The sequence below is a fragment of the Crinia signifera genome, chromosome 3, assembly GCF_055691185.1.
Source record: "Crinia signifera chromosome 3, ASM5569118v1, whole genome shotgun sequence".
Classification (NCBI taxonomy): domain Eukaryota; kingdom Metazoa; phylum Chordata; class Amphibia; order Anura; family Myobatrachidae; genus Crinia; species Crinia signifera.
Genome location: NC_139219.1, coordinates 5,813,093 through 5,841,031, shown reverse-complemented (window position 1 = coordinate 5,841,031; position 27,939 = coordinate 5,813,093). Strand labels below are relative to the sequence as shown.

General features: G+C 41.1%; 1 protein-coding gene across 6 annotated transcripts in view; it reads right to left on the bottom strand.

Annotated features, from left to right (window-relative positions):
• The window catches only part of USH2A (usherin), a 739,769-nt gene that overhangs the window by 57,477 nt on the left and 654,353 nt on the right, over nucleotides 1–27,939 (bottom strand). For all 6 annotated transcript variants that reach the window (XM_083175163.1, XM_083175160.1, XM_083175162.1 and 3 more), the window contains exon 64: nucleotides 2,703–2,912. In XM_083175163.1, the coding sequence (XP_083031289.1) occupies nucleotides 2,703–2,912 (210 nt within the window). The remainder of the gene's footprint in view (nucleotides 1–2,702; nucleotides 2,913–27,939) is intronic.

Below are 27,939 nucleotides of genomic sequence, written 5' to 3'. Positions count from 1 at the left end.
AAAGGAGTGCAGGAGTGGTGGAAAAAATTAAAAAGTGCAATACTAAAGGCAACGGAGCTTTGTATCAAAAGGGTTAAGAAAAGTACCAGGAAAAGGAAGCCAGTGTGGTTTTCAAAAGAGGTATCAACTAGTGTAAAAGCAAAAAAGATGGCCTTTAGGACATACAGTACTGTACAAGCAGACTCAAAATAATAACGACAAAGAGGCAAGGAGGCTAAGAAAGTGATCAGGCGTGCCAAGGCACAAGCTGAGGAGAAAATGGCTCAGTCGTTAGATAAAGGAAACAAAACTTTTTTTAAGTGTATATAAGTGAAAGGAGAAAATCAAATGGAGGAATTATAAGACTGCGGACAGACACTGAGAATTTGGTGGAGGGAGACAAGGCAATTGCAGATCATCTAAATAATTACTTTTGCTCTGTATTCACTATAGAAGGAGAAGGGAAGGGACCACAGTTAAGTTGCAAGGACATTCATAAAAATAAGGTAGATGGAAATACATTTACTAGGGAGAAAGTCCTAACAGAACTTTCAAGACTGAAAGTGGATAAATCAATGGGGCCAGACGGAGTGCATCCAAGGATACTAAAAGAACTAAAAGATGTGTTGGTAGCACCATTAACAGATTTATTCAACCAGTCACTAGATACAGGTGCAGTTCCAGAGGACTGGAGAAGAGCAAATGTAGTTCCACTGCACAAAAGCGGAAGCAAAGAAGAAGCAAGTAACTATAGACCAGTAAACCTTACATCAGTAGTAGGGAAATTAATGGAAACACTATTAAAAGAAAGAATAGTGGAATATCTTAAATTAAACAACTTACAGGTTCCAAAACAGCATGGTTTTACTGCAGGGAGATCATGCCAAACAAGTCTCATTGACTTTTTTTGACTCAGTGACCAAAATACTAGATGAAGGGGGGGGGGCTGTAGATGTGGCATATCTAGACTTTAGTAAGGCATTTGACAGCGTCCCACATCGCAGGCTGCTAAATAAACTTGAAAGCGTGGGATTGGATTATAAAACAATTTAATGGATAAGCTGAAACCAGGTCTACAATACATCAGGATAGGAAATAGACAGTTGTAGTAAATGGAGTGCATTCTATGGAGGGACATGTTACCAGTGAAGTACCCCAGGGATCTGTACTTGGACCAGTGCTCTTTAATATCTTTGTTAGTGACATTGCAAATGGTATTGAAGGGAAAGTATGCCTTTTTGCAGATGACACAAAGATATGCAACAGATTAGACACACCAGGAGGGGTAAATCAAATGACTGATGATCTAAGAATTGGTCAAGAGCATGGCAACTACAGATTAATGCTTAAAAATGCAAAATTATGCACTTGGGATTCAAAAACCCAAAGGCTCAATATAGTATCAAGGGTACTATAATGGAAACTACTGAGGAAGAAAGAGGAGTCACTATTTCAAGTGACTTAAAGGCAGGGAGGCAATGTAATAAAGCAATGAGGAAGGCTAGTCAGATGCTTGGTTGCATAGGAGAGGAATCAGTAGCAGAAAAAAAAAAAAGAAGTAATAATGCCACTGTATATGTCATTGGTACGACCTCATCTGGAATACTGTGTCCAGTTCTGGAGACCATATCTTCAGAAGGATATAAATACATTTGAGAGTGTACAAAGAAGGGCAACTAAAATGGTGCATGGCCTACATCACAAAACTTACCTGGAAAGACTAAAATATCTTAACATGTATAGTTTGGAGCAGAGAAGGGAAAGGGGGGCATGATAGAAATATTCAAATATACAGGGGTGTATATATCAAGGGTTTGAACATAGTACAGGAGGTAAATTTTATTCAAAGGAAAAGAAGTAATAGAACACGAGGACCTGCACTGAAATTGGAGGGAGGTAGGTTCAGGGGAAATGTTAGAAAAAATTACTTCACAGAAAGGGTAGTGGATAAGTGGAATAGCCTCCCATCAGAGGTGGTAGAGGCTAAGACCGTAGAAAAATTTTAACATGCTTGGGATAGGCATATGAATATCCTTGCAAAGAAATAAGGATTAAAAAGGGTTGAGATTACCTGAAGGGTAAAAAAAGGGGCAGACTAGATGGGCCAAATGGTTCTTATCTGCCGTCAAATTTATGTTTCTATGTTAGTATATTCTTATACTTTTCATTGCAACAACTGGACACTGGGGGCAGTGTTTCAGGGAAAGCTATGGATACAGACTATGGGCGAGATGTGATAGGGTGCGATTTTTTTACTTTTTTTTGTTAAAAAAAAAAACAGGCAAAAGTTAACAATTCAAGTAAATCGCACATGTAGTATGCGATTTGTGGTAAAAATTACACGTCAAATAGACGTACTCACCTTGCTACAGCACACCCACCCCCCCCTACACACACGCAGGTCGGTCCTCTTGTTCAGTAGTTGTCCAAGGAGTTAAAAAAATGAAACTTCACATTCCCTAACCCCGCACTTGAAGAGATGCATCTGTGTATAGTCAGATGCGGCTCTTCCCCGATACCGAGGGAAATCCCAGTGATGTCTGTCACTGGGACTCCCCTCCACCAACCAGGACTGAGCTCTAGAGGAGTTCCCAACCTGGCAATGACCAAGAAACCCCTGGTAACGAGCATTTTACCCCTGGCAACGTGAAAGAAACCCTTGGCAATGAGCATGTAAACCCTGGCAACAAGCAACAAATGCTAATGATAAGATGTCTACTTACCACAGTCTCGCCCCCCCTGTTATTCCTGGAGAAAAGTCTATATAGGATTATTATTCCATTGGGCTTGGTCGGAGGGGTTATATTGGCCACAGCAGAAGTAGAAGACACCGTGGGAAATGTGGGTGCATGCACGCCTTCTGGGGCAGCAGGGCCAGTTCTGCAGGAAGCCCAGGAGCTGGGCGTTCTCCCTGCGGAATTCACAGCCCACACCTGCAACAGAGAATAGGAGACATAAGTATCAGCCGAAACCAGGTCTACGGTCCATCAGCCGAAACCAGGTCTATGGTCCATCAGCCCATACCAGGTCTACGGTACATCAGCTGAAACCAGGTCTACGGTACATCAGCTGAAACCAGGTCTACGGTACATCAGCTGAAACCAGGTCTAGGTTACATCAGCTGAAACCAGGTCTACGGTACAACAGCCGAAACCAGGTCTACGGTACAACAGCCCAAACCAGGTCTACGGTACAACAGCCCAAACCAGGTCTACGGTACAACAGCAGAAACCAGGTCTATGGTACAACAGCAGAAACCAAGTCTACAGTACATCAGCCGAAACCAGGTCTACGGTACACCAGCCGAAACCAGGTCTACGAGACATCAGCTGAAACCGGGTCTACGTTACATGAGCCCAATCCAGGTCTACGGTACATCAGCCGAAACCAGGTCTACGAGACATCAGCTGAAACCGGGTCTACGGGACATCAGCTGAAACCAGGTCTACAATACATCAGCCCAAACCAGGTCTACTGGTCTGAGTGCTGTCTGAATCTCTCCTCAGGGGGGGGGGGGGGGGGGGTAAATGTAATTTTAACTTTATTCCTGTCATTTTGTAAGTGACAACCTTTTTTTCCAATACCCAGTATACAGCAATATAACCATAACCGCGTGTCTATAAGTATACAGTGATATAACCATAACCGTGTGTCTATAAGTATACAGCGATATAACCATAACCGCGTGGCTATAAGTATACAGTGATATAACCGTAACCGCATGTCTATAAGTATACAGTGATATAACCGTAACCGCGTGTCTATAAGTATACAGTGATATAACCATAACCGCGTGTCTATAAGTATACAGCGATATAACCATAACCGCGTGTCTATAAGTATACAGTGATATAACCATAACCGTGTGTCTATAAGTATACAGCGATATAACCATAACCGCGTGTCTATAAGTATACAGCAATATAACCATAACCGCGTGTCTATAAGTATACAGCGATATAACCATAACCGCGTGTCTATAAGTATACAGCGATATAACCATAACCGTGTGTCTATAAGTGTACAGCGATATAACCATAACTGCGTGTCTATAAGTATACAGCGATATAACAAATATAAACGAAAGGGAAGAGTCTCTTCTTTTAAACCAAATCAAACAAGCATCAAATCAGGGTCAGGTATTAATTATGGGGGATTTTAATTTACCTGACATTGATTGGGAAAACGAAACAGGTAAATCCGCAAGAAGCAATGGGTTCTTAAGCTTACTTAAAGACCAGTTTATTACACAAACGGTGGAAACTCCAACTCGTGATGAGGCACTCTTGGACTTAGTTTTAACAAATAACACAGACTTAGTTTCAAACACAAAAGTAATTGAACAATTAGGGAACAGTGATCACAATATGGTTTCACTGGAAATCAACTTCAGTAAATTACATCAAAAAGGATCTGCAAAAATACTAAACTTCAGAAAAGCGAACTTTGAATTATTCAGGGAAGCCCTAACAGGAATTGGGTGGAAAACGGTTATGGAGGGAAAAAATGCAGAGGAAATGTGGGATACTCTAAAAAAGGTGCTTGATTCACTAACTATTGAATACATTCCTAAAGTAACTAAAGGTAAATTCAACAAAAAAAAGCCACCATGGTTGGACAAAGAAGTAAGGTCAGCTATCAACAATAAAACCAGAGCCTTTAAATTCTATAAAAATAACTTGAATGAGGAGGCGTTCGCAAAATACAAAGAATCAAACAAAACTTGTAAAGGGGTAATCAAAGCAGCTAAAATATTATATGAAGAGTGTATAGCCACTGAAAGCAAAACCAACCCAAAGAAGTTTTTTAAATACATAAATAGTAAACGTTTAATTAAGGAAAACATAGGCCCACTAACTGATACTAGTGGAAAAAGTGTTACTGAGGACAAGGGAAAAGCAAAACTGTTAAATGAGTTCTTCTCATCAGTATTTACTAAGGGAGAGCAGATTGTGGAACGAACATTTACCACAAACGGGACAAATAAGCCAGATCTCATTGTGGATTTCACGCCGAAGGAAATAATACTGAGGCTAAGCAAACTCAAAACAAATAAATCACCAGGGCCAGATGGGATTCATCCAAGGGTATTAATGGAATTAAGGGATGAACTAGCTACCCCCCTACATTATATCTTTAGCAAGTCACTATCGTCAGGTATAGTACCAAAAGATTGGAGAATAGCAGAGGTAGTGCCAATATTCAAAAAAGGAAAAAAGGAAGATCCCGCTAATTACAGACCCGTTAGTTTAACATCAATTGTGGGTAAACTATTTGAAGGATTTTTAAGGGATGGTATCCAGAAATATTTAGATCACCACAGTCTACTCAGTGCTAACCAACATGGGTTCGTGAAAAATCGTTCATGCCAAACTAATCTACTAGGGTTCTATGAAGAGGTTAGTAAAAACCTCGATAATGGAAATGCTGTAGATGTGATATTCCTAGATTTCGCTAAAGCATTTGATACTGTCCCACACAAGAGATTGATTAATAAAATGGAGAACCTAGGATTGGGTGAAAATATCTGCAGATGGGTAGGGAATTGGCTATGTAATAGAGAACAAAGAGTGGTTGTGAATGGTGCCGTATCAGATATGATACCGGTACTAAGTGGAGTGCCCCAGGGTTCGGTTTTGGGGCCCATTTTGTTTAACATTTTTATTAACGATATTGGGATAGGGTTACTCAGCAATGTATCCATCTTTGCGGACGATACAAAACTTAGCAAAGTCATCAAATCATCAGAAGATGTCACCATGCTTCAAAATGATCTTGCAATTCTAGATGAGTGGGCAAAAAAATGGAAGATGAGGTTCAATGTAGATAAATGTAAGGTTATGCACCTTGGCAGACACAACCAGTGTGCAAGTTACAACCTTAGCGGAGAGGAACTGGGTAATTCCATACTTGAAAAGGATCTAGGAGTCCAAATAGACAGCAAACTAGGATGTAGTGCCCATTGTAATGTAGCTACAAAAAAGGCCAACAAAATTCTGGCATGTATTAAGAGGGGAATGGAAACTAGGGACTCAAGGGTAATTATGCCACTATATAAAGCATTGGTGAGACCTCACCTAGAGTACGGAGTACAGTTCTGGGCCCCACACTATAAAAAAGACATCATAGAATTAGAAAAAGTCCAAAGGCGAGCAACAAAGCTTATTAGGGGAATGGAGAATTTAAGCTACGGGGAGAGATTAAGCAATTTGGGACTATTTACATTAGAAAAGAGACGATTAAGGGGGGACATGCTCAACATGTACAAGTATATCAAGGGCCAATATAAGGAACTGTCACACACCCTCTTTTCTACTAGAAAGGAATCTAGGACACGAGGGCATGAGTATAGATTAGAAGAAAAAAGATTTCATTCAGCTAGTAGAAAGAATTTCTTTACGGTCAGAACAGTCAAACTCTGGAACTCTCTTCCCAGAGAGGTGGTAACGGCTGGCTCATTAAATGCGTTCAAGGCAAAGTTGGACAAACATTTACTGGAGAAAAACATCCATGGGTACAAATAAGAAATATAATTTGTCTGTAAAATACCGGAACCTACCAAATCAGCAATGGATATCTATACCAGGTTGAACAAGATGGACGCAAGTCTTTTTTCAGCCTTACCTACTATGTAACTATGTAACCGTAACCGCGTGTCTATAAGTATACAGCGATATAACCATAACCACGTGTCTAAGTATACAGCGATATAACCATAACCGCGTGTCTATAAGTATACAGCGATATAACCGTAACCGCGTGTCTATAAGTATACAGCTATATAACCATAACCGTGTGTCTATAAGAATACAGCGATATAACCGTAACCGCGTGTCTATAAGTATACAGCTATATAACCATAACCGTGTGTCTATAAGAATACAGCGATATAACCGGAACCGCGTGTCTATAAGTATACAGCGATATAACCGTAACCGCGTGTCTATAAGTATACAGCGATATAACCATAACCGCGTGTCTATAAGTATACAGCGATATAACCGTAACCGCGTGTCTATAAGTATACAGTGATATAACCATAACCGCGTGTCTATAAGTATACAGCGATATAACCGTAACCCTGTGTCTATAAGTATACAGCGATATAACCATAACCACGTGTCTATAAGTATACAGCGATATAACCGTAACCCTGTGTCTATAAGTATACAGCGATATAACCGTAACCGCGTGTCTATAAGTATACAGCGATATAACCATAACCGCGTGTCTATAAGTATACAGCGATATAACCGTAACCGCGTGTCTATAAGTATACAGTGATATAACCATAACCGCGTGTCTATAAGTATACAGCGATATAACCGTAACCCTGTGTCTATAAGTATACAGCGATATAACCATAACCACGTGTCTATAAGTATACAGCGATATAACCGTAACCGCGTGTCTATAAGTATACAGCGATATAACCGTAACCCTGTGTCTATAAGTATACAGCGATATAACCATAACCGCGTGTCTATAAGTATATAGCGATATAACCGTAACCGCGTGTCTATAAGTATACAGCGATATAACCGTAACCCTGTGTCTATAAGTATACAGCGATATAACGGTAACCGCGTGTCTATAAGTATACAGCGATATAACAGTAACCGCGTGTCTATAAGTATACAGCGATATAACCATAACCGCGTGTCTAAGTATACAGCGATATAACCGTAACCGCGTGTCTATAAGTATACAGCGATATAACCGTAACCGCGTGTCTATAAGTATACAGTGATATAACCGTAACCGCGTGTCTATAAGTATACAGTGATATAACCGTAACCGCGTGTCTATAAGTATACAGCGATATAACGGTAACCGCGTGTCTATAAGTATACAGTGATATAACCATAACCACGTGTCTATAAGTATACAGCGATATAACGGTAACCGCGTGTCTATAAGTATACAGCGATATAACCATAACCGCGTGTCTATAAGTATACAGCGATATAACCGTAACCGTGTGTCTATAAGTATACAGCGATATAACCGTAACCCTGTGTCTATAAGTATACAGCGATATAACCATAACCGCGTGTCTATAAGTATACAGCGATATAACCATAACCACGTGTCTATAAGTATACAGCGATATAACCATAACCACGTGTCTATAAGTATACAGCGATATAACAGTAACCGCGTGTCTATAAGTATACAGCGATATAACCGTAACCACGTGTCTATAAGTATACAGCGATATAACCGTAACCGTGTGTCTATAAGTATACAGCGATATAACCGTAACCGCGTGGCTATAAGTATACAGTGATATAACCGTAACCGCGTGTCTATAAGTATACAGCGATATAACCATAACCGCGTGTCTATAAGTATACAGCGATATAACCATAACCATGTGTATATAAGTATACAGCAATATAACCATAACCGCGTGTCTATAAGTATACAGCGATGTAACCGTGTGTCTATAAGTATACAGCGATATAACCGTAACCGTGTGTCTATAAGTATACAGCGATATAACCATAACCACGTGTCTATAAGTATACAGCGATATAACCTTAACCGCGTGTCTAAGTATACAGCGATATAACCATAACCGCATGTCTATAAGTATACAGCGATATAACCGTAACCCTGTGTCTATAAGTATACAGCGATATAACCATAACCGCGTGTCTATAAGCAGGGCTCGACAAACCCCGGTCGCCAGGGCGACCAGAGTTTCCTCCCTGGCGACCAGATCCTGTGAGGCTGTGAGTGGTGTGGCCTGCCCCTTGCCGAGGAGACAGGACAGCTGCAGTGTGTCTCAGTTCCTGCCTATGCTCAGCTTAAAGAGGCCATAGCTGCTGAATGCTTTTAGTAATGTGACTGACCCCCGCCCCCTGGCAGCATATCTGTCATCCGGACACCTGACCACCCGCGTTGTGACGCGGGTGGTCAGGTGTCCGGATGACAGATATGCTGCCAGGGGGCACAGAGATCCTTCTGCGCGTCCTCAGCATTGTGACATCCGTGGCTCCCCTTGCACCCAGTCACTTACTGACTTCGGACAGCCGGCGCCGATCCCCCTTCACCCCTACCACATCCCGCACAGCGCCGTCTTGACCGGCCACTGAAAGCTGCGCAGCAGATGCGCGCTCCAGACCATAGTGCCGGCGCCACACCCCCTTCATCTCGGCCGCAGAAGAGAGCAGCCGTCTGCTACCCTGCTCCACCGCCACATCCTGCACAGCGCCGTCCGGCCCGCCCACTCAAAGCTGCGCAGAAGATGATCTGCAGCCACAGTGCACACACCTATATGCACAGGTATGTTCGGCAGGCTGAACAGCGGGCGGCGGGGCGTGCAGCTGGGCAGGGTGGGGCGGGCACAGGTAAGCGTCGTGGAACCTGGTGGGTAGCGGTGGGTGCCGGCAGAATTTGAAAAGGCTCTTTCAAAATACTGGCCGGCCGCTGATTGGCTGAGAGAACTCTCACTCAATCAGCGGCTGGCCAGTCTTTTGAAAGTGTTTTTTTCAATTTCTGCTGCTGGACTGGAGAAGAGGAACGGACAGCCCAAGGTGAGAATATTTGTTTGTATGCATGTTTGTAAATAAAGTTGTACTTTTCAGGGTGTCTGTTTTTTTTTTCTACATTGGTTATGATGTGGGACTACAAGTCCCAGCAGGCACTTTGTTCCCCTACATGCTGGGACTTGTGGTTCTCCAGCATAACCCAATGTATTTTTACTCTATTTTTTTTATATACAATGATTTTTTTTTAAATACAACTAAACATCTGATTTTTTCTGTTTCATATAGCACTGTTCAGGCCGCCCCCCCCAAACACCATAGACGGCCATCCAATCATATAATCATGGTACCTACGATTTGCATCCGATAAATCCGGTGATTTATCGGATGCAAATCTTACGTAAAAAAATGGCACATCAGGTGCAAAATTGGATGCTGGTGGGGGAAGATATGCAGTGCTCCAGGCCACACTGCCGGTGCCACTCCCCCTTCACCTCTGCCACAGAAGAGAGCAGCCATCTGCTACCCTGCTCCGCCGCCACATCCTGCACAGCGCAGTCCGGTCTGCCCACTCAAAACTGCAGACACCATCTCCAAGTCTTACTGCGAGGATGGATGATGTGCAGGCCCCACTGACTGCTCCTACTCCATTGCCTGGGGACACAAGCTGGACTGGGGGGGGGGGGGAGGGGCAGTTGTAGTATGTCCTTACAACTTATGTATGTGTCTGCCCTTACAATTTATCTGTGTGTAGGTGTGCCCAAAAATTGTGTGTGTGTGTCAGTGTATACCTTGTACAAGTTTTTATTTTTGGGGGGCCATTTCGTTTGTCTGGCTCCTACACTTTTGTCCTGGCTCCTAGATTTTAGAAAAATTTGTCAAGCCCTGCTATAAGTATACAGCGATATAACCATAACCACGTGTCTATAAGTATACAGCGATATAACCATAACCGCTTGTCTATAAGTATACAGCGATATAACGGTAACCACGTGTCTATAAGTATACAGTGATATAACCATAACCACGTGTCTATAAGTATACAGCGATATAACCATAACCACGTGTCTATAAGTATACAGCGATATAACAGTAACCGCGTGTCTATAAGTATACAGCGATATAACAGTAACCGCGTGTCTATAAGTATACAGCGATATAACAGTAACCGCGTGTCTATAAGTATACAGCGATATAACCGTAACCACGTGTCTATAAGTATACAGCGATATAACCGTAACCGCGTGTCTATAAGTATACAGCGATATAACCGTAACCACGTGTCTATAAGTATACAGCGATATAACAGTAACCGCGTGTCTATAAGTATACAGTGATATAACCGTAACCACGTGTCTATAAGTATACAGCGATATAACCGTAACCGCGTGTCTATAAGTATACAGCAATATAACCATAACCGCGTGTCTATAAGTATACAGCGATATAACCGTGTGTCTATAAGTATACAGCGATATAACCATAACCGCGTGTCTATAAGTATACAGCGATATAACCATAACCGTGTGTCTATAAGTATACAGCGATATAACCGTGTGTCTATAAGTATACAGCGATATAACCATAACCGCGTGTCTATAAGTATACAGCGATATAACCATAACCGTGTGTCTATAAGTATACAGCGATATAACCGTGTGTCTATAAGTATACAGTGATATAACCATAACCGCGTGTCTATAAGTATACAGCGATATAACCATAACCGCGTGTCTATAAGTATACAGCGATATAACCGTAACCGCGTGTCTATAAGTATACAGCGATATAACCGTAACCGCGTGTCTATAAGTATACAGCGATATAACCGTAACCGCGTGTCTATAAGTATACAGTGATATAACCATAACCGCGTGTCTATAAGTATACAGCGATATAACCGTAACCGCGTGTCTATAAGTATACAGCGATATAACAGTAACCGCGTGTCTATAAGTATACAGCGATATAACCATAACCGCGTGTCTATAAGTATACAGCGATATAACCATAACCGTGTGTCTATAAGTGTACAGCGATATAACCGTAACCCTGTGTCTATAAGTATACAGCGATATAACCATAACCGCGTGTCTATAAGTATACAGCGATATAACCATAACCACGTGTCTATAAGTATACAGCGATATAACCATAACCACGTGTCTATAAGTATACAGCGATATAACAGTAACCGCGTGTCTACAAGTATACAGCGATATAACCGTAACCGTGTGTCTATAAGTATACAGCGATATAACCGTAACCGCGTGGCTATAAGTATACAGTGATATAACCGTAACCGCGTGTCTATAAGTATACAGCGATATAACCATAACCGCGTGTCTATAAGTATACAGCGATATAACCATAACCATGTGTCTATAAGTTTACAGCAATATAACCATAACCGCGTGTCTATAAGTATACAGCGATATAACCGTAACCGTGTGTCTATAAGTATACAGCGATATAACCGTAACCGTGTGTCTATAAGTATACAGCGATATAACCATAACCACGTGTCTATAAGTATACAGCGATATAACCTTAACCGCGTGTCTAAGTATACAGCGATATAACCATAACCGCGTGTCTATAAGTATACAGCGATATAACCGTAACCCTGTGTCTATAAGTATACAGCGATATAACCCTAACCGCGTGTCTATAAGTATACAGCGATATAACCATAACCACGTGTCTATAAGTATACAGCGATATAACCATAACCACGTGTCTATAAGTATACAGCGATATAACAGTAACCGCGTGTCTATAAGTATACAGCGATATAACCGTAACCACGTGTCTATAAGTATACAGCGATATAACCGTAACCGCGTGTCTATAAGTATACAGCGATATAACCGTAACCACGTGTCTATAAGTATACAGCGATATAACAGTAACCGCGTGTCTATAAGTATACAGTGATATAACCGTAACCACGTGTCTATAAGTATACAGCGATATAACCGTAACCGCGTGTCTATAAGTATACAGCAATATAACCATAACCGCGTGTCTATAAGTATACAGCGATATAACCGTGTGTCTATAAGTATACAGCGATATAACCATAACCGCGTGTCTATAAGTATACAGCGATATAACCATAACCGTGTGTCTATAAGTATACAGCGATATAACCGTGTGTCTATAAGTATACAGCGATATAACCATAACCGCGTGTCTATAAGTATACAGCGATATAACCATAACCGTGTGTCTATAAGTATACAGCGATATAACCGTGTGTCTATAAGTATACAGTGATATAACCATAACCGCGTGTCTATAAGTATACAGCGATATAACCATAACCGCGTGTCTATAAGTATACAGCGATATAACCGTAACCGCGTGTCTATAAGTATACAGCGATATAACCGTAACCGCGTGTCTATAAGTATACAGTGATTTAACCATAACCGCGTGTCTATAAGTATACAGCGATATAACCGTAACCGCGTGTCTATAAGTATACAGTGATATAACCATAACCGCGTGTCTATAAGTATACAGCGATATAACCGTAACCGCGTGTCTATAAGTATACAGCGATATAACAGTAACCGCGTGTCTATAAGTATACAGCGATATAACCATAACCGCGTGTCTATAAGTATACAGCGATATAACCATAACCGTGTGTCTATAAGTGTACAGCGATATAACCGTAACCCTGTGTCTATAAGTATACAGCGATATAACCATAACCGCGTGTCTATAAGTATACAGCGATATAACCATAACCACGTGTCTATAAGTATACAGCGATATAACCATAACCACGTGTCTATAAGTATACAGCGATATAACAGTAACCGCGTGTCTATAAGTATACAGCGATATAACCATAACCGTGTGTCTATAAGTATACAGCGATATAACCGTAACCGCGTGGCTATAAGTATACAGTGATATAACCGTAACCGCGTGTCTATAAGTATACAGCGATATAACCATAACCGCGTGTCTATAAGTATACAGCGATATAACCATAACCATGTGTCTATAAGTATACAGCAATATAACCATAACCGCGTGTCTATAAGTATACAGCGATATAACCGTAACCGTGTGTCTATAAGTATACAGCGATATAACCGTAACCGTGTGTCTATAAGTATACAGCGATATAACCATAACCACGTGTCTATAAGTATACAGCGATATAACCTTAACCGCGTGTCTAAGTATACAGCGATATAACCATACCCGCGTGTCTATAAGTATACAGCGATATAACCGTAACCCTGTGTCTATAAGTATACAGCGATATAACCCTAACCGCGTGTCTATAAGTATACAGCGATATAACCATAACCACGTGTCTATAAGTATACAGCGATATAACCATAACCACGTGTCTATAAGTATACAGCGATATAACAGTAACCGCGTGTCTATAAGTATACAGCGATATAACCGTAACCACGTGTCTATAAGTATACAGCGATATAACCGTAACCGCGTGTCTATAAGTATACAGCGATATAACCGTAACCACGTGTCTATAAGTATACAGCGATATAACAGTAACCGCGTGTCTATAAGTATACAGTGATATAACCGTTACCACGTGTCTATAAGTATACAGCGATATAACCGTAACCGCGTGTCTATAAGTATACAGCAATATAACCATAACCGCGTGTCTATAAGTATACAGCGATATAACCGTGTGTCTATAAGTATACAGCGATATAACCATAACCGCGTGTCTATAAGTATACAGCGATATAACCATAACCGTGTGTCTATAAGTATACAGCGATATAACCGTGTGTCTATAAGTATACAGCGATATAACCATAACCGCGTGTCTATAAGTATACAGCGATATAACCATAACCGTGTGTCTATAAGTATACAGCGATATAACCGTGTGTCTATAAGTATACAGTGATATAACCATAACCGCGTGTCTATAAGTATACAGCGATATAACCATAACCGCGTGTCTATAAGTATACAGCGATATAACCGTAACCGCGTGTCTATAAGTATACAGCGATATAACCGTAACCGCGTGTCTATAAGTATACAGTGATTTAACCATAACCGCGTGTCTATAAGTATACAGCGATATAACCGTAACCGCGTGTCTATAAGTATACAGCGATATAACAGTAACCACGTGTCTATAAGTATACAGCGATATAACCATAACCGCGTGTCTATAAGTATACAGCGATATAACCATAACCACGTGTCTATAAGTATACAGCAATATAACCATAACCGCGTGTCTATAAGTATACAGCGATATAACCGTAACCGCTTGTCTATAAGTATACAGCGATATAACCGTAACCGCGTGTCTATAAGTATACAGTGATATAACCGTAACCGCGTGTCTATAAGTATACAGCGATATAACCATAACCGCGTGTCTATAAGTATACAGCGATATAACCATAATCGCGTGGGCCGGCTATAAGTATACAGCGATATAACCGTAACCGCGTGTCTATAAGTATACAGCGATATAACAGTAACCGCGTGTCTATAAGTATACAGCGATATAACCATAACCGCGTGTCTATAAGTATACAGCGATATAACCATAACCACGTGTCTATAAGTATACAGCAATATAACCATAACCGCGTGTCTATAAGTATACAGCGATATAACCGTAACCGCGTGTCTATAAGTATACAGCGATATAACCGTAACCGCGTGTCTATAAGAATACAGTGATATAACCGTAACCGCGTGTCTATAAGTATACAGCGATATAACCGTAACCGCGTGTCTATAAGTATACAGCGATATAACCGTAACCGCGTGTATACCATAGTCGTTCTGTTGCATTTATACAATAGATTTATAGTATTGCATAATTTAGTAATTACTGGTTACAGTCACATTAAACATAGGAATTATTTTCTATGATTAGTTTATCAGCGGTTCGTCGTCAGAACGTTCCGTTACTCCACCGATGGAAACTGATTTGCAGAATAAATGAAACGCTGCACTTATTAAGCAGATTTTCATCAAATCTGCATGGAAATTAAATTTTGGTTTCATCAAGAAGGGAATAAACATATGGAAGAGGGTGTAATCTTATTTATCAAAAATCATTTGTATAATTAAACAGGAATATCGCGAAAGGTCAGCGTAGGTCGGGATTTGCATGAGTAAGTTATTTGTACAATGTCACTAGCAATAGACAGGCTAGATGGATGAGGGATCTTATAGGGTTAAATCAGGCTCAATAATGGCCAATTACACAGTGATCAATCAGGATGATAGATCTAAATGGCAACGCAAAACGACTGTCTAAGCGATTTTCTCAAATGGGATTCCTTACTAAGCTTTGTGTTCCCGACTTTCCCCAGTAGTAAAGATAGATTTTATTCCTATTTCTATATAGAAATGGGGGTGAGACGTTACTGCCATACGTGTACCCCACAGACTGTATAATGTAGTAATATAACAGAGACGTACTGCCATACGTGTACCCCACAGACTGTATAATGTAGTAATATAACAGGGACTTACGGCCATATATGTACCCAACAGACTGTATAATGTAGTAATATAACAGGGACTTACTGCCATACGTGTACCCACATACTGTATAATGTAGTAATATAACAGGGATGCTACTGCCCTACGTGTACCCCACAGACTGTATAATGTAGTAATATAACAGGGACTTACTGCCATACGTGTACCCCACAGACTGTATAATGTAGTAATATAACAGGGACTTACTGCCATACGTGTACCCCACAGACTGTATAAAGTAGTAATATAACAGAGACTTACTGCCATACGTGTACCCCACAGACTGTATATTGTAGTAATATAACAGGGACTTACTGCCATACGTGTACCCACAGACTGTATAATGTAGTAATATAACAGGGATGTTACTGCCCTACGTGTACCCCACAGACTGTATAATGTAGTAATATAACAGGGACTTACCGACATACGTGTACCCCACAGACTGTATAATGTAGTAATATAACAGGGACTTACTGCCATACGTGTACCCACAGACTGTATAATGTAGTAATATAACAGGGACTTACTGCCATACGTGTACCCACAGACTGTATAATGTAGTAATATAACAGGGACTTACGGCCATATATGTACCCAACAGACTGTATAATGTAGTAATATAACAGGGACTTACTGCCATACGTGTACCCACAGACTGTATAATGTAGTAATATAACAGGTACTTACCGCCATACGTGTACCCCACAGACTGTATAATGTAGTAATATAACAGGGACTTACTGCCATACGTGTACCCCACAGACTGTATAATGTAGTAATATAACAGGGATGTTACTGCCATACGTGTACCCCACAGACTGTATAATGTAGTAATATAACAGGGACTTACTGACATACGTGTACCCACAGACTGTATAATGTAGTAATATAACAGGGACTTACTGCCCTACGTGTACCCCACAGACTGTATAATGTAGTAATATAACAGGGACTTACTGACATACGTGTACCCACAGACTGTATAATGTAGTAATATAACAGGGACTTACTGCCATACGTGTACCCACAGACTGTATAATGTAGTAATATAACAGGGATGTTACTGCCATACGTGTACCCCACAGACTGTATAATGTAGTAATATAACAGAGACGTTACCGCCATACGTGTACCCACAGACTGTATAATGTAGTAATATAACAGGGACTTACTGACATACGTGTACCCACAGACTGTATAATGTAGTAATATAACAGGGATGTTACTGCCCTACGTGTACCCCACAGACTGTATAATGTAGTAATATAACAGGGACTTACCGTCATACGTGTACCCCACAGACTGTATAATGTAGTAATATAACAGGGATGTTACTGCCATACATGTACCCACAGACTGTATAATGTAGTAATATAACAGGGACTTACCGCCATACGTGTACCCCACAGACTGTATAATGTAGTAATATAACAGGGACTTACTGCCATACGTGTACCCACAGACTGTATAATGTAGTAATATAACAGGGACTTACTGCCATACGTGTACCCCACAGACTGTATAATGTAGTAATATAACAGGGACTTACTGCCATACGTGTACCCCACAGACTGTATAATGTAGTAATATAACAGGGATGTACCTCCATACGTGTACCCCACAGACTGTATAATGTAGTAATATAACAGGGACTTACTGCCATACGTGTACCCACAGACTGTATAATGTAGTAATATAACAGGGACTTACTGCCATACGTGTACCCCACAGACTGTATAATGTAGTAATATAACAGGGACTTACTGCCATACGTGTACCCACAGACTGTATAATGTAGTAATATAACAGGGACTTACTGCCATACGTGTACCCACAGACTGTATAATGTAGTAATATAACAGGGACTTACTGCCATACGTGTACCCACAGACTGTATAATGTAGTAATATAACAGGGACTTACTGCCATACGTGTACCCACAGACTGTATAATGTAGTAATATAACAGGGACTTACTGCCATACGTGTACCCACAGACTGTATAATGTAGTAATATAACAGGGACATTACTGCCATACGTGTACCCACAGACTGTATAATGTAGTAATATAACAGGGACTTACTGCCATACGTGTACCCACAGACTGTATAATGTAGTAATATAACAGGGACTTACTGCCATACGTGTACCCCACAGACTGTATAATGTAGTAGTATAACAGGGACTTACTGCCATACGTGTACCCCACAGACTGTATAATGTAGTAATATAACAGGGACGTTACTGCCATACGTGTACCCCACAGACTGTATAATGTAGTAGTATAACAGGGACGTTACTGCCATACGTGTACCCCACAGACTGTATAATGTAGTAATATAACAGGGACTTACCGCCATACGTGTACCCCACAGACTGTATAATGTAGTAATATAACAGGGACTTACTGCCATACGTGTACCCCACAGACTGTGTAATGTAGTAATATAACAGGGACTTACCGCCATACGTGTACCCACAGACTGTATAATGTAGTAATATAACAGGGACTTACCGCCATACGTGTACCCACAGACTGTATAATGTAGTAATATAACAGGGACTTACTGCCATACGTGTACCCCACAGACTGTATAATGTAGTAATATAACAGGGACGTTACTGCCATACGTGTACCCCACAGACTGTATAATGTAGTAATATAACAGGGACTTACTGCCATACGTGTACCCCACAGACTGTATAATGTAGTAATATAACAGGGACTTACTGACATACGTGTACCCACAGACTGTATAATGTAGTAATATAACAGGGACTTACTGCCATACGTGTACCCCACAGACTGTATAATGTAGTAATATAACAGGGACTTACTGCCATACGTGTACCCCACAGACTGTATAATGTAGTAATATAACAGGGATGTACCTCCATACGTGTACCCCACAGACTGTATAATGTAGCAATATAACAGGGACTTACTGTCATACGTGTACCCACAGACTGTATAATGTAGTAATATAACAGGGACATTACTGCCATACGTGTACCCACAGACTGTATAATGTAGTAATATAACAGGGACTTACTGCCATACGTGTACCCACAGACTGTATAATGTAGTAATATAACAGGGACTTACTGCCATACGTGTACCCCACAGACTGTATAATGTAGTAGTATAACAGGGACTTACTGCCATACGTGTACCCCACAGACTGTATAATGTAGTAATATAACAGGGACGTTACTGCCATACGTGTACCCCACAGACTGTATAATGTAGTAGTATAACAGGGACTTACTGCCATACGTGTACCCACAGACTGTATAATGTAGTAATATAACAGGGACTTACTGCCATACGTGTACCCCACAGACTGTATAATATAGTAATATAACAGGGACGTTACTGCCATACGTGTACCCCACAGACTGTATAATGTAGTAATATAACAGGGACTTACCGCCATACGTGTACCCCACAGACTGTATAATGTACTAATATAACAGGAACTTACCGCCATACGTGTACCCACAGACTGTATAATGTAGTAATATAACAGGGACTTACCGCCATACGTGTACCCCACAGACTGTATAATGTAGTAATATAACAGGGACGTTACTGCCATACGTGTACCCACAGACTGTATAATGTAGTAATATAACAGGGACTTACCGCCATACGTGTACCCCACAGACTGTATAATGTAGTAATATAACAGGGATGTTACTGCCATACGTGTACCCCACAGACTGTATAATGTAGTAATATAACAGGGACTTACTGCCATACGTGTACCCCACAGACTGTATAATGTAGTAATATAACAGGGACTTACTGACATACGTGTACCCACAGACTGTATAATGTAGTAATATAACAGGGACTTACTGCCATACGTGTACCCCACAGACTGTATAATGTAGTAATATAACAGGGACTTACCGCCATACGTGTACCCACAGACTGTATAATGTAGTAATATAACAGGGACTTACCGCCATACGTGTACCCACAGACTGTATAATGTAGTAATATAACAGGGACTTACAGACATACGTGTACCCACAGACTGTATAATGCAGTAATATAACAGGGACTTACCGCCATACGTGTACCCCACAGACTGTATAATGTAGTAATATAACAGGGACTTACCGCCATACGTGTACCCCACAGACTGTATAATGTAGTAGTATAACAGGGACTTACTGCCATACGTGTACCCCACAGACTGTATAATGTAGTAATATAACAGGGATGTTACTGCCCTACGTGTACCCCACAGACTGTATAATGTAGTAATATAACAGGGACTTACCGACATACGTGTACCCCACAGACTGTATAATGTAGTAATATAACAGGGATGTTACTGCCATACATGTACCCACAGACTGTATAATGTAGTAATATAACAGGGACTTACCGCCATACGTGTACCCCACAGACTGTATAATGTAGTAATATAACAGGGACTTACTGTCATACGTGTACCCACAGACTGTATAATGTAGTAATATAACAGGGACATTACTGCCATACGTGTACCCACAGACTGTATAATGTAGTAATATAACAGGGACTTACTGCCATACGTGTACCCACAGACTGTATAATGTAGTAATATAACAGGGACTTACTGCCATACGTGTACCCCACAGACTGTATAATGTAGTAGTATAACAGGGACTTACTGCCATACGTGTACCCCACAGACTGTATAATGTAGTAATATAACAGGGACGTTACTGCCATACGTGTACCCCACAGACTGTATAATGTAGTAGTATAACAGGGACGTTACTGCCATACGTGTACCCCACAGACTGTATAATGTAGTAATATAACAGGGACTTACCGCCATACGTGTACCCCACAGACTGTATAATGTAGTAATATAACAGGGACTTACTGCCATACGTGTACCCACAGACTGTATAATGTAGTAATATAACAGGGACTTACTGCCATACGTGTACCCCACAGACTGTATAATGTAGTAATATAACAGGGACTTACTGCCATACGTGTACCCCACAGACTGTATAATGTAGTAATATAACAGGGATGTACCTCCATACGTGTACCCCACAGACTGTATAATGTAGCAATATAACAGGGACTTACTGTCATACGTGTACCCACAGACTGTATAATGTAGTAATATAACAGGGACATTACTGCCATACGTGTACCCACAGACTGTATAATGTAGTAATATAACAGGGACTTACTGCCATACGTGTACCCACAGACTGTATAATGTAGTAATATAACAGGGACTTACTGCCATACGTGTACCCCACAGACTGTATAATGTAGTAGTATAACAGGGACTTACTGCCATACGTGTACCCCACAGACTGTATAATGTAGTAATATAACAGGGACGTTACTGCCATACGTGTACCCCACAGACTGTATAATGTAGTAGTATAACAGGGACTTACTGCCATACGTGTACCCACAGACTGTATAATGTAGTAATATAACAGGGACTTACTGCCATACGTGTACCCCACAGACTGTATAATGTAGTAATATAACAGGGACGTTACTGCCATACGTGTACCCCACAGACTGTATAATGTAGTAATATAACAGGGACTTACCGCCATACGTGTACCCCACAGACTGTATAATGTACTAATATAACAGGAACTTACCGCCATACGTGTACCCACAGACTGTATAATGTAGTAATATAACAGGGACTTACCGCCATACGTGTACCCCACAGACTGTATAATGTAGTAATATAACAGGGACGTTACTGCCATACGTGTACCCACAGACTGTATAATGTAGTAATATAACAGGGACTTACCGCCATACGTGTACCCCACAGACTGTATAATGTAGTAATATAACAGGGATGTTACTGCCATACGTGTACCCCACAGACTGTATAATGTAGTAATATAACAGGGACTTACTGCCATACGTGTACCCCACAGACTGTATAATGTAGTAATATAACAGGGACTTACTGACATACGTGTACCCACAGACTGTATAATGTAGTAATATAACAGGGACTTACTGCCATACGTGTACCCCACAGACTGTATAATGTAGTAATATAACAGGGACTTACCGCCATACGTGTACCCACAGACTGTATAATGTAGTAATATAACAGGGACTTACCGCCATACGTGTACCCACAGACTGTATAATGTAGTAATATAACAGGGACTTACAGACATACGTGTACCCACAGACTGTATAATGCAGTAATATAACAGGGACTTACCGCCATACGTGTACCCCACAGACTGTATAATGTAGTAATATAACAGGGACTTACCGCCATACGTGTACCCCACAGACTGTATAATGTAGTAGTATAACAGGGACTTACTGCCATACGTGTACCCCACAGACTGTATAATGTAGTAATATAACAGGGATGTTACTGCCCTACGTGTACCCCACAGACTGTATAATGTAGTAATATAACAGGGACTTACCGACATACGTGTACCCCACAGACTGTATAATGTAGTAATATAACAGGGATGTTACTGCCATACATGTACCCACAGACTGTATAATGTAGTAATATAACAGGGACTTACCGCCATACGTGTACCCCACAGACTGTATAATGTAGTAATATAACAGGGACTTACTGCCATACGTGTACCCACAGACTGTATAATGTAGTAATATAACAGGGACTTACCGCCATACGTGTACCCCACAGACTGTATAATGTAGTAATATAACAGGGACGTTACTGCCATACGTGTACCCACAGACTGTATAATGTAGTAATATAACAGGGACTTACTGCCATACGTGTACCCCACAGACTGTGTAATGTAGTAATATAACAGGGACTTACTGCCATACGTGTACCCCACAGACTGTATAATGTAGTAATATAACAGGGACTTACTACCATACGTGTACCCCACAGACTGTATAATGTAGTAATATAACAGGGATGTTACTGCCATACGCGTACCCCACAGACTGTATAATGTAGTAATATAACAGGGACTTACTGCCATACGTGTACCCACAGACTGTATAATGTAGTAATATAACAGGGACTTACTGCCATACGTGTACCCCACAGACTGTATAATGTAGTAATATAACAGGGACATTACTGCCATACGTGTACCCCACAGACTGTATAATGTAGTAATATAACAGGGACTTACCGCCATACGTGTACCCCACAGACTGTATAATGTAGTAATATAACAGGGACTTACTGCCACACGTGTACCCCACAGACTGTATAATGTAGTAATATAACAGGGACTTACCGCCATACGTGTACCCCACAGACTGTATAATGTAGTAATATAACAGGGACTTACTGCCATACGTGTACCCCACAGACTGTATAATGTAGTAATATAACAGGGACATTACTGCCATACGTGTACCCCACAGACTGTATAATGTAGTAATATAACAGGGACTTACTGCCATACGTGTACCCCACAGACTGTATAATGTAGTAATATAACAGGGACTTACTGCCATACGTGTACCCCACAGACTGTATAATGTAGTAATATAACAGGGACTTACTGACATACGTGTACCCCACAGACTGTATAATGTAGTAATATAACAGGGACATTACTGCCATACGTGTACCCCACAGACTGTATAATGCAGTAATATAACAGGGACGTTACTGCCATACGTGTACCCCACAGACTGTATAATGTAGTAATATAACAGGGACGTTACTGACATACGTGTACCCCACAGACTGTATAATGTAGTAATATAACAGGGACATTACTGCCATACGTGTACCCCACAGACTGCGTAATGTAGTAATATAACAGGGACTTACTGCCATACGTGTACCCACAGACTGTATAATGTAGCAATATAACAGGGACTTACCGCCATACGAGTACCCCACAGACTGTATAATGTAGCAATACAACAGGGACTTACTGCCATACGTGTACCCCACAGACTGTATAATGTAGTAATATAACAGGGACGTTACTGCCATACGTGTACCCCACAGACTGTATAATGTAGTAATATAACAGGGACTTACTGCCATACGTGTACCCACAGACTGTATAATGTAGTAATATAACAGGGACGTTACTGCCATACGTGTACCCCACAGACTGTATAATGTAGCAATATAACAGGGACTTACTGACATACGTGTACCCACAGACTGTATAATGTAGTAATATAACAGGGACTTACTGCCATACGTGTACCCCACAGACTGTATAATGTAGTAATATAACAGGGACTTACTGCCACACGTGTACTCCACAGACTGTATAATGTAGTAATATAACAGGGACTTACTGCCATACGTGTACCCCACAGACTGTATAATGTAGTAATATAACAGGGACTTACTGCCATAAGTGTACCCCACAGACTGTATAATGTAGCCACAGACTGTATAATGTAATAATATAACAGGGACTTACTGACATACGTGTACCCCACAGACTGTATAATGTAGTAATATAACAGGGACGTTACTGCCATACGTGTACCCCACAGACTGTATAATGTAGTAATATAACAGGGACTTACCGCCATACGTGTACCCCACAGACTGTATAATGTAGTAATATAACAGGGACTTACCGCCATACGTGTACCCCACAGACTGTATAATGTAGTAATATAACAGGGACTTACTGCCATATGTGTACCCCACAGACTGTATAATGTAATAATATAACAGGAACTTACTGCCATACGTGTACCCACAGACTGTATAATGTAGTAATATAACAGGGACGTTACTGCCATACGTGTACCCACAGACTGTATAATGTAGTAATATAACAGGGATGTTACTGCCATACGTGTACCCCACAGACTGTATAATGTAGTAATATAACAGGGACTTACCGACATACGTGTAACCCACAGACTGTATAATGTAGTAATATAACGGGGACTTACCGCCATACGTGTACCCCACAGACTGTATAATGTAGTAATATAACAGGGACTTACCGCCATACGTGTACCCCACAGACTGTATAATGTAGTAATATAACAGGGACGTTACTGCCATACGTGTACCCACAGACTGTATAATGTAGTAATATAACAGGGATGTTACTGCCATACGTGTACCCCACAGACTGTATAATGTAGTACCCCACAGACTGTATAATGTAGTAATATAACAGGGACTTACTGCCATACGTGTACCCCACAGACTGTATAATGTAGTAATATAACAGGGATGTTACTGCCATACGTGTACCCCACAGACTGTATAATGTAGTAATATAACAGGGATGTTACTGCCATACGTGTACCCCACAGACTGTATAATGTAGTAATATAACAGGGACGTTACTGCCATACGTGTACCCCACAGACTGTATAATGTAGTAATATAACAGGGACGTTACTGCCATACGTGTACCCCACAGACTGTATAATGTAGTAATATAACAGGGACTTACCGCCATACGTGTACCCCACAGACTGTATAATGTAGTAATATAACAGGGACTTACCGCCATACGTGTACCCCACAGACTGTATAATGTAGTAATATAACAGGGACTTACTGCCATATGTGTACCCCACAGACTGTATAATGTAATAATATAACAGGAACTTACTGCCATACGTGTACCCACAGACTGTATAATGTAGTAATATAACAGGGACGTTACTGCCATACGTGTACCCCACAGACTGTATAATGTAGTAATATAACAGGGATGTTACTGCCATACGTGTACCCCACAGACTGTATAATGTAGTAATATAACAGGGACTTACCGACATACGTGTAACCCACAGACTGTATAATGTAGTAATATAACGGGGACTTACCGCCATACGTGTACCCCACAGACTGTATAATGTAGTAATATAACAGGGACTTACCGCCATACGTGTACCCCACAGACTGTATAATGTAGTAATATAACAGGGACGTTACTGCCATACGTGTACCCACAGACTGTATAATGTAGTAATATAACAGGGATGTTACTGCCATACGTGTACCCCACAGACTGTATAATGTAGTACCCCACAGACTGTATAATGTAGTAATATAACAGGGACTTACTGCCATACGTGTACCCCACAGACTGTATAATGTAGTAATATAACAGGGATGTTACTGCCATACGTGTACCCCACAGACTGTATAATGTAGTAATATAACAGGGATGTTACTGCCATACGTGTACCCCACAGACTGTATAATGTAGTAATATAACAGGGACTTACCGCCATCCGTGTACCTCACAGACTGTATAATGTAGTAATATAACAGGGACTTACTGCCATACGTGTACCCCACAGACTGTATAATGTAGTAATATAACAGGGACTTACTGCCATACGTGTACCCACAGACTGCATAATGTAGTAATATAACAGGGACTTACCGCCATACGTGTACCCCACAGACTGTATAATGTAGTAATATAACAGGGACTTACTGCCATACGTGTACCCACAGACTGTATAATGTAGTAATATAACAGGGACGTTACTGCCCTACGTGTACCCCACAGACTGTATAATGTAGTGATATAACACGGACTTACCGCCATACGTGTACCCCACAGACTGCGTAATGTAGTAATATAACAGGGACTTACCGCTATACGTGTACCCCACAGACTGTATAATGTAGTAATATAACAGGGACGTACTGCCATACGTGTACCCACAGACTGTATAACGTAGTAATATAACAGGGACTTACTGCCATACGTGTACCCACAGACTGTATAATGTAGCAATATAACAGGGACTTACCGCCATACGTGTACCCACAGACTGTATAATGTAGTAATATAACAGGGACTTACTGCCATACGTGTACCCCACAGACTGTATAATGTACTAATATAACAGGAACTTACCGCCATACGTGTACCCACAGACTGTATAATGTAGTAATATAACAGGGACTTACCGCCATACGTGTACCCCACAGACTGTATAATGTAGTAATATAACAGGGACGTTACTGCCATACGTGTACCCACAGACTGTATAATGTAGTAATATAACAGGGACTTACTGCCATACGTGTACCCCACAGACTGTATAATGTAGTAATATAACAGGGACTTACTGACATACGTGTACCCCACAGACTGTACAATGTAGTAATATAACAGGGACTTACCGCCATACGTGTACCCACAGACTGTATAATGTAGTAATATAACAGGGACTTACCGCCATACGTGTACCCACAGACTGTATAATGTAGTAATATAACAGCGACTTACTGCCATACGTGTACCCACAGACTGTATAATGCAGTAATATAACAGGGACTTACCGCCATACGTGTACCCCACAGACTGTATAATGTAGTACCCCACAGACTGTATAATGTAGTAATATAACAGGGACTTACCGCCATACGTGTACCCCACAGACTGTATAATGTAGTAATATAACAGGGACTTACTGCCATACGTGTACCCCACAGACTGTATAATGTAGCAATATAACAGGGACTTACTGCCATACGTGTACCCCACAGACTGTATAATGTAGTAATATAACAGGGACGTTACTGCCATACGTGTACCCCACACAGCGGTGTAGCTGGGTGCCACAGTGCCCGGAGCAAGGGCATACTTTGCGCCCCCCCCCCCCCCATTTGTAGCAGGCCAATAGCCACCCCACCTCAGTGGCAAACACAGGATTTTCATGAGGGGTTTCCACACACACACACAACTATATTTTCACCAACTCACCCATTTCAAATACTGAAATATAATTAACATAATAAACTTTTTTGCAGTGCTGTGCTACTGTACCTGGTGTCCCCTGTGCAGCCTGCACTGCACACCATCAGGGGGGGGGGGGGGGGGGGGGGGAGGCAGTAGGCTCTGCATGCTGGGCTTTCAGCACTGCAGGCAGAACTTCAGAAGCCAGGGTCATCAGCGCTGTGGCCGGGTGTCAGGGTCATCAGCACTGCGGTTGTGCGCCAGGGTC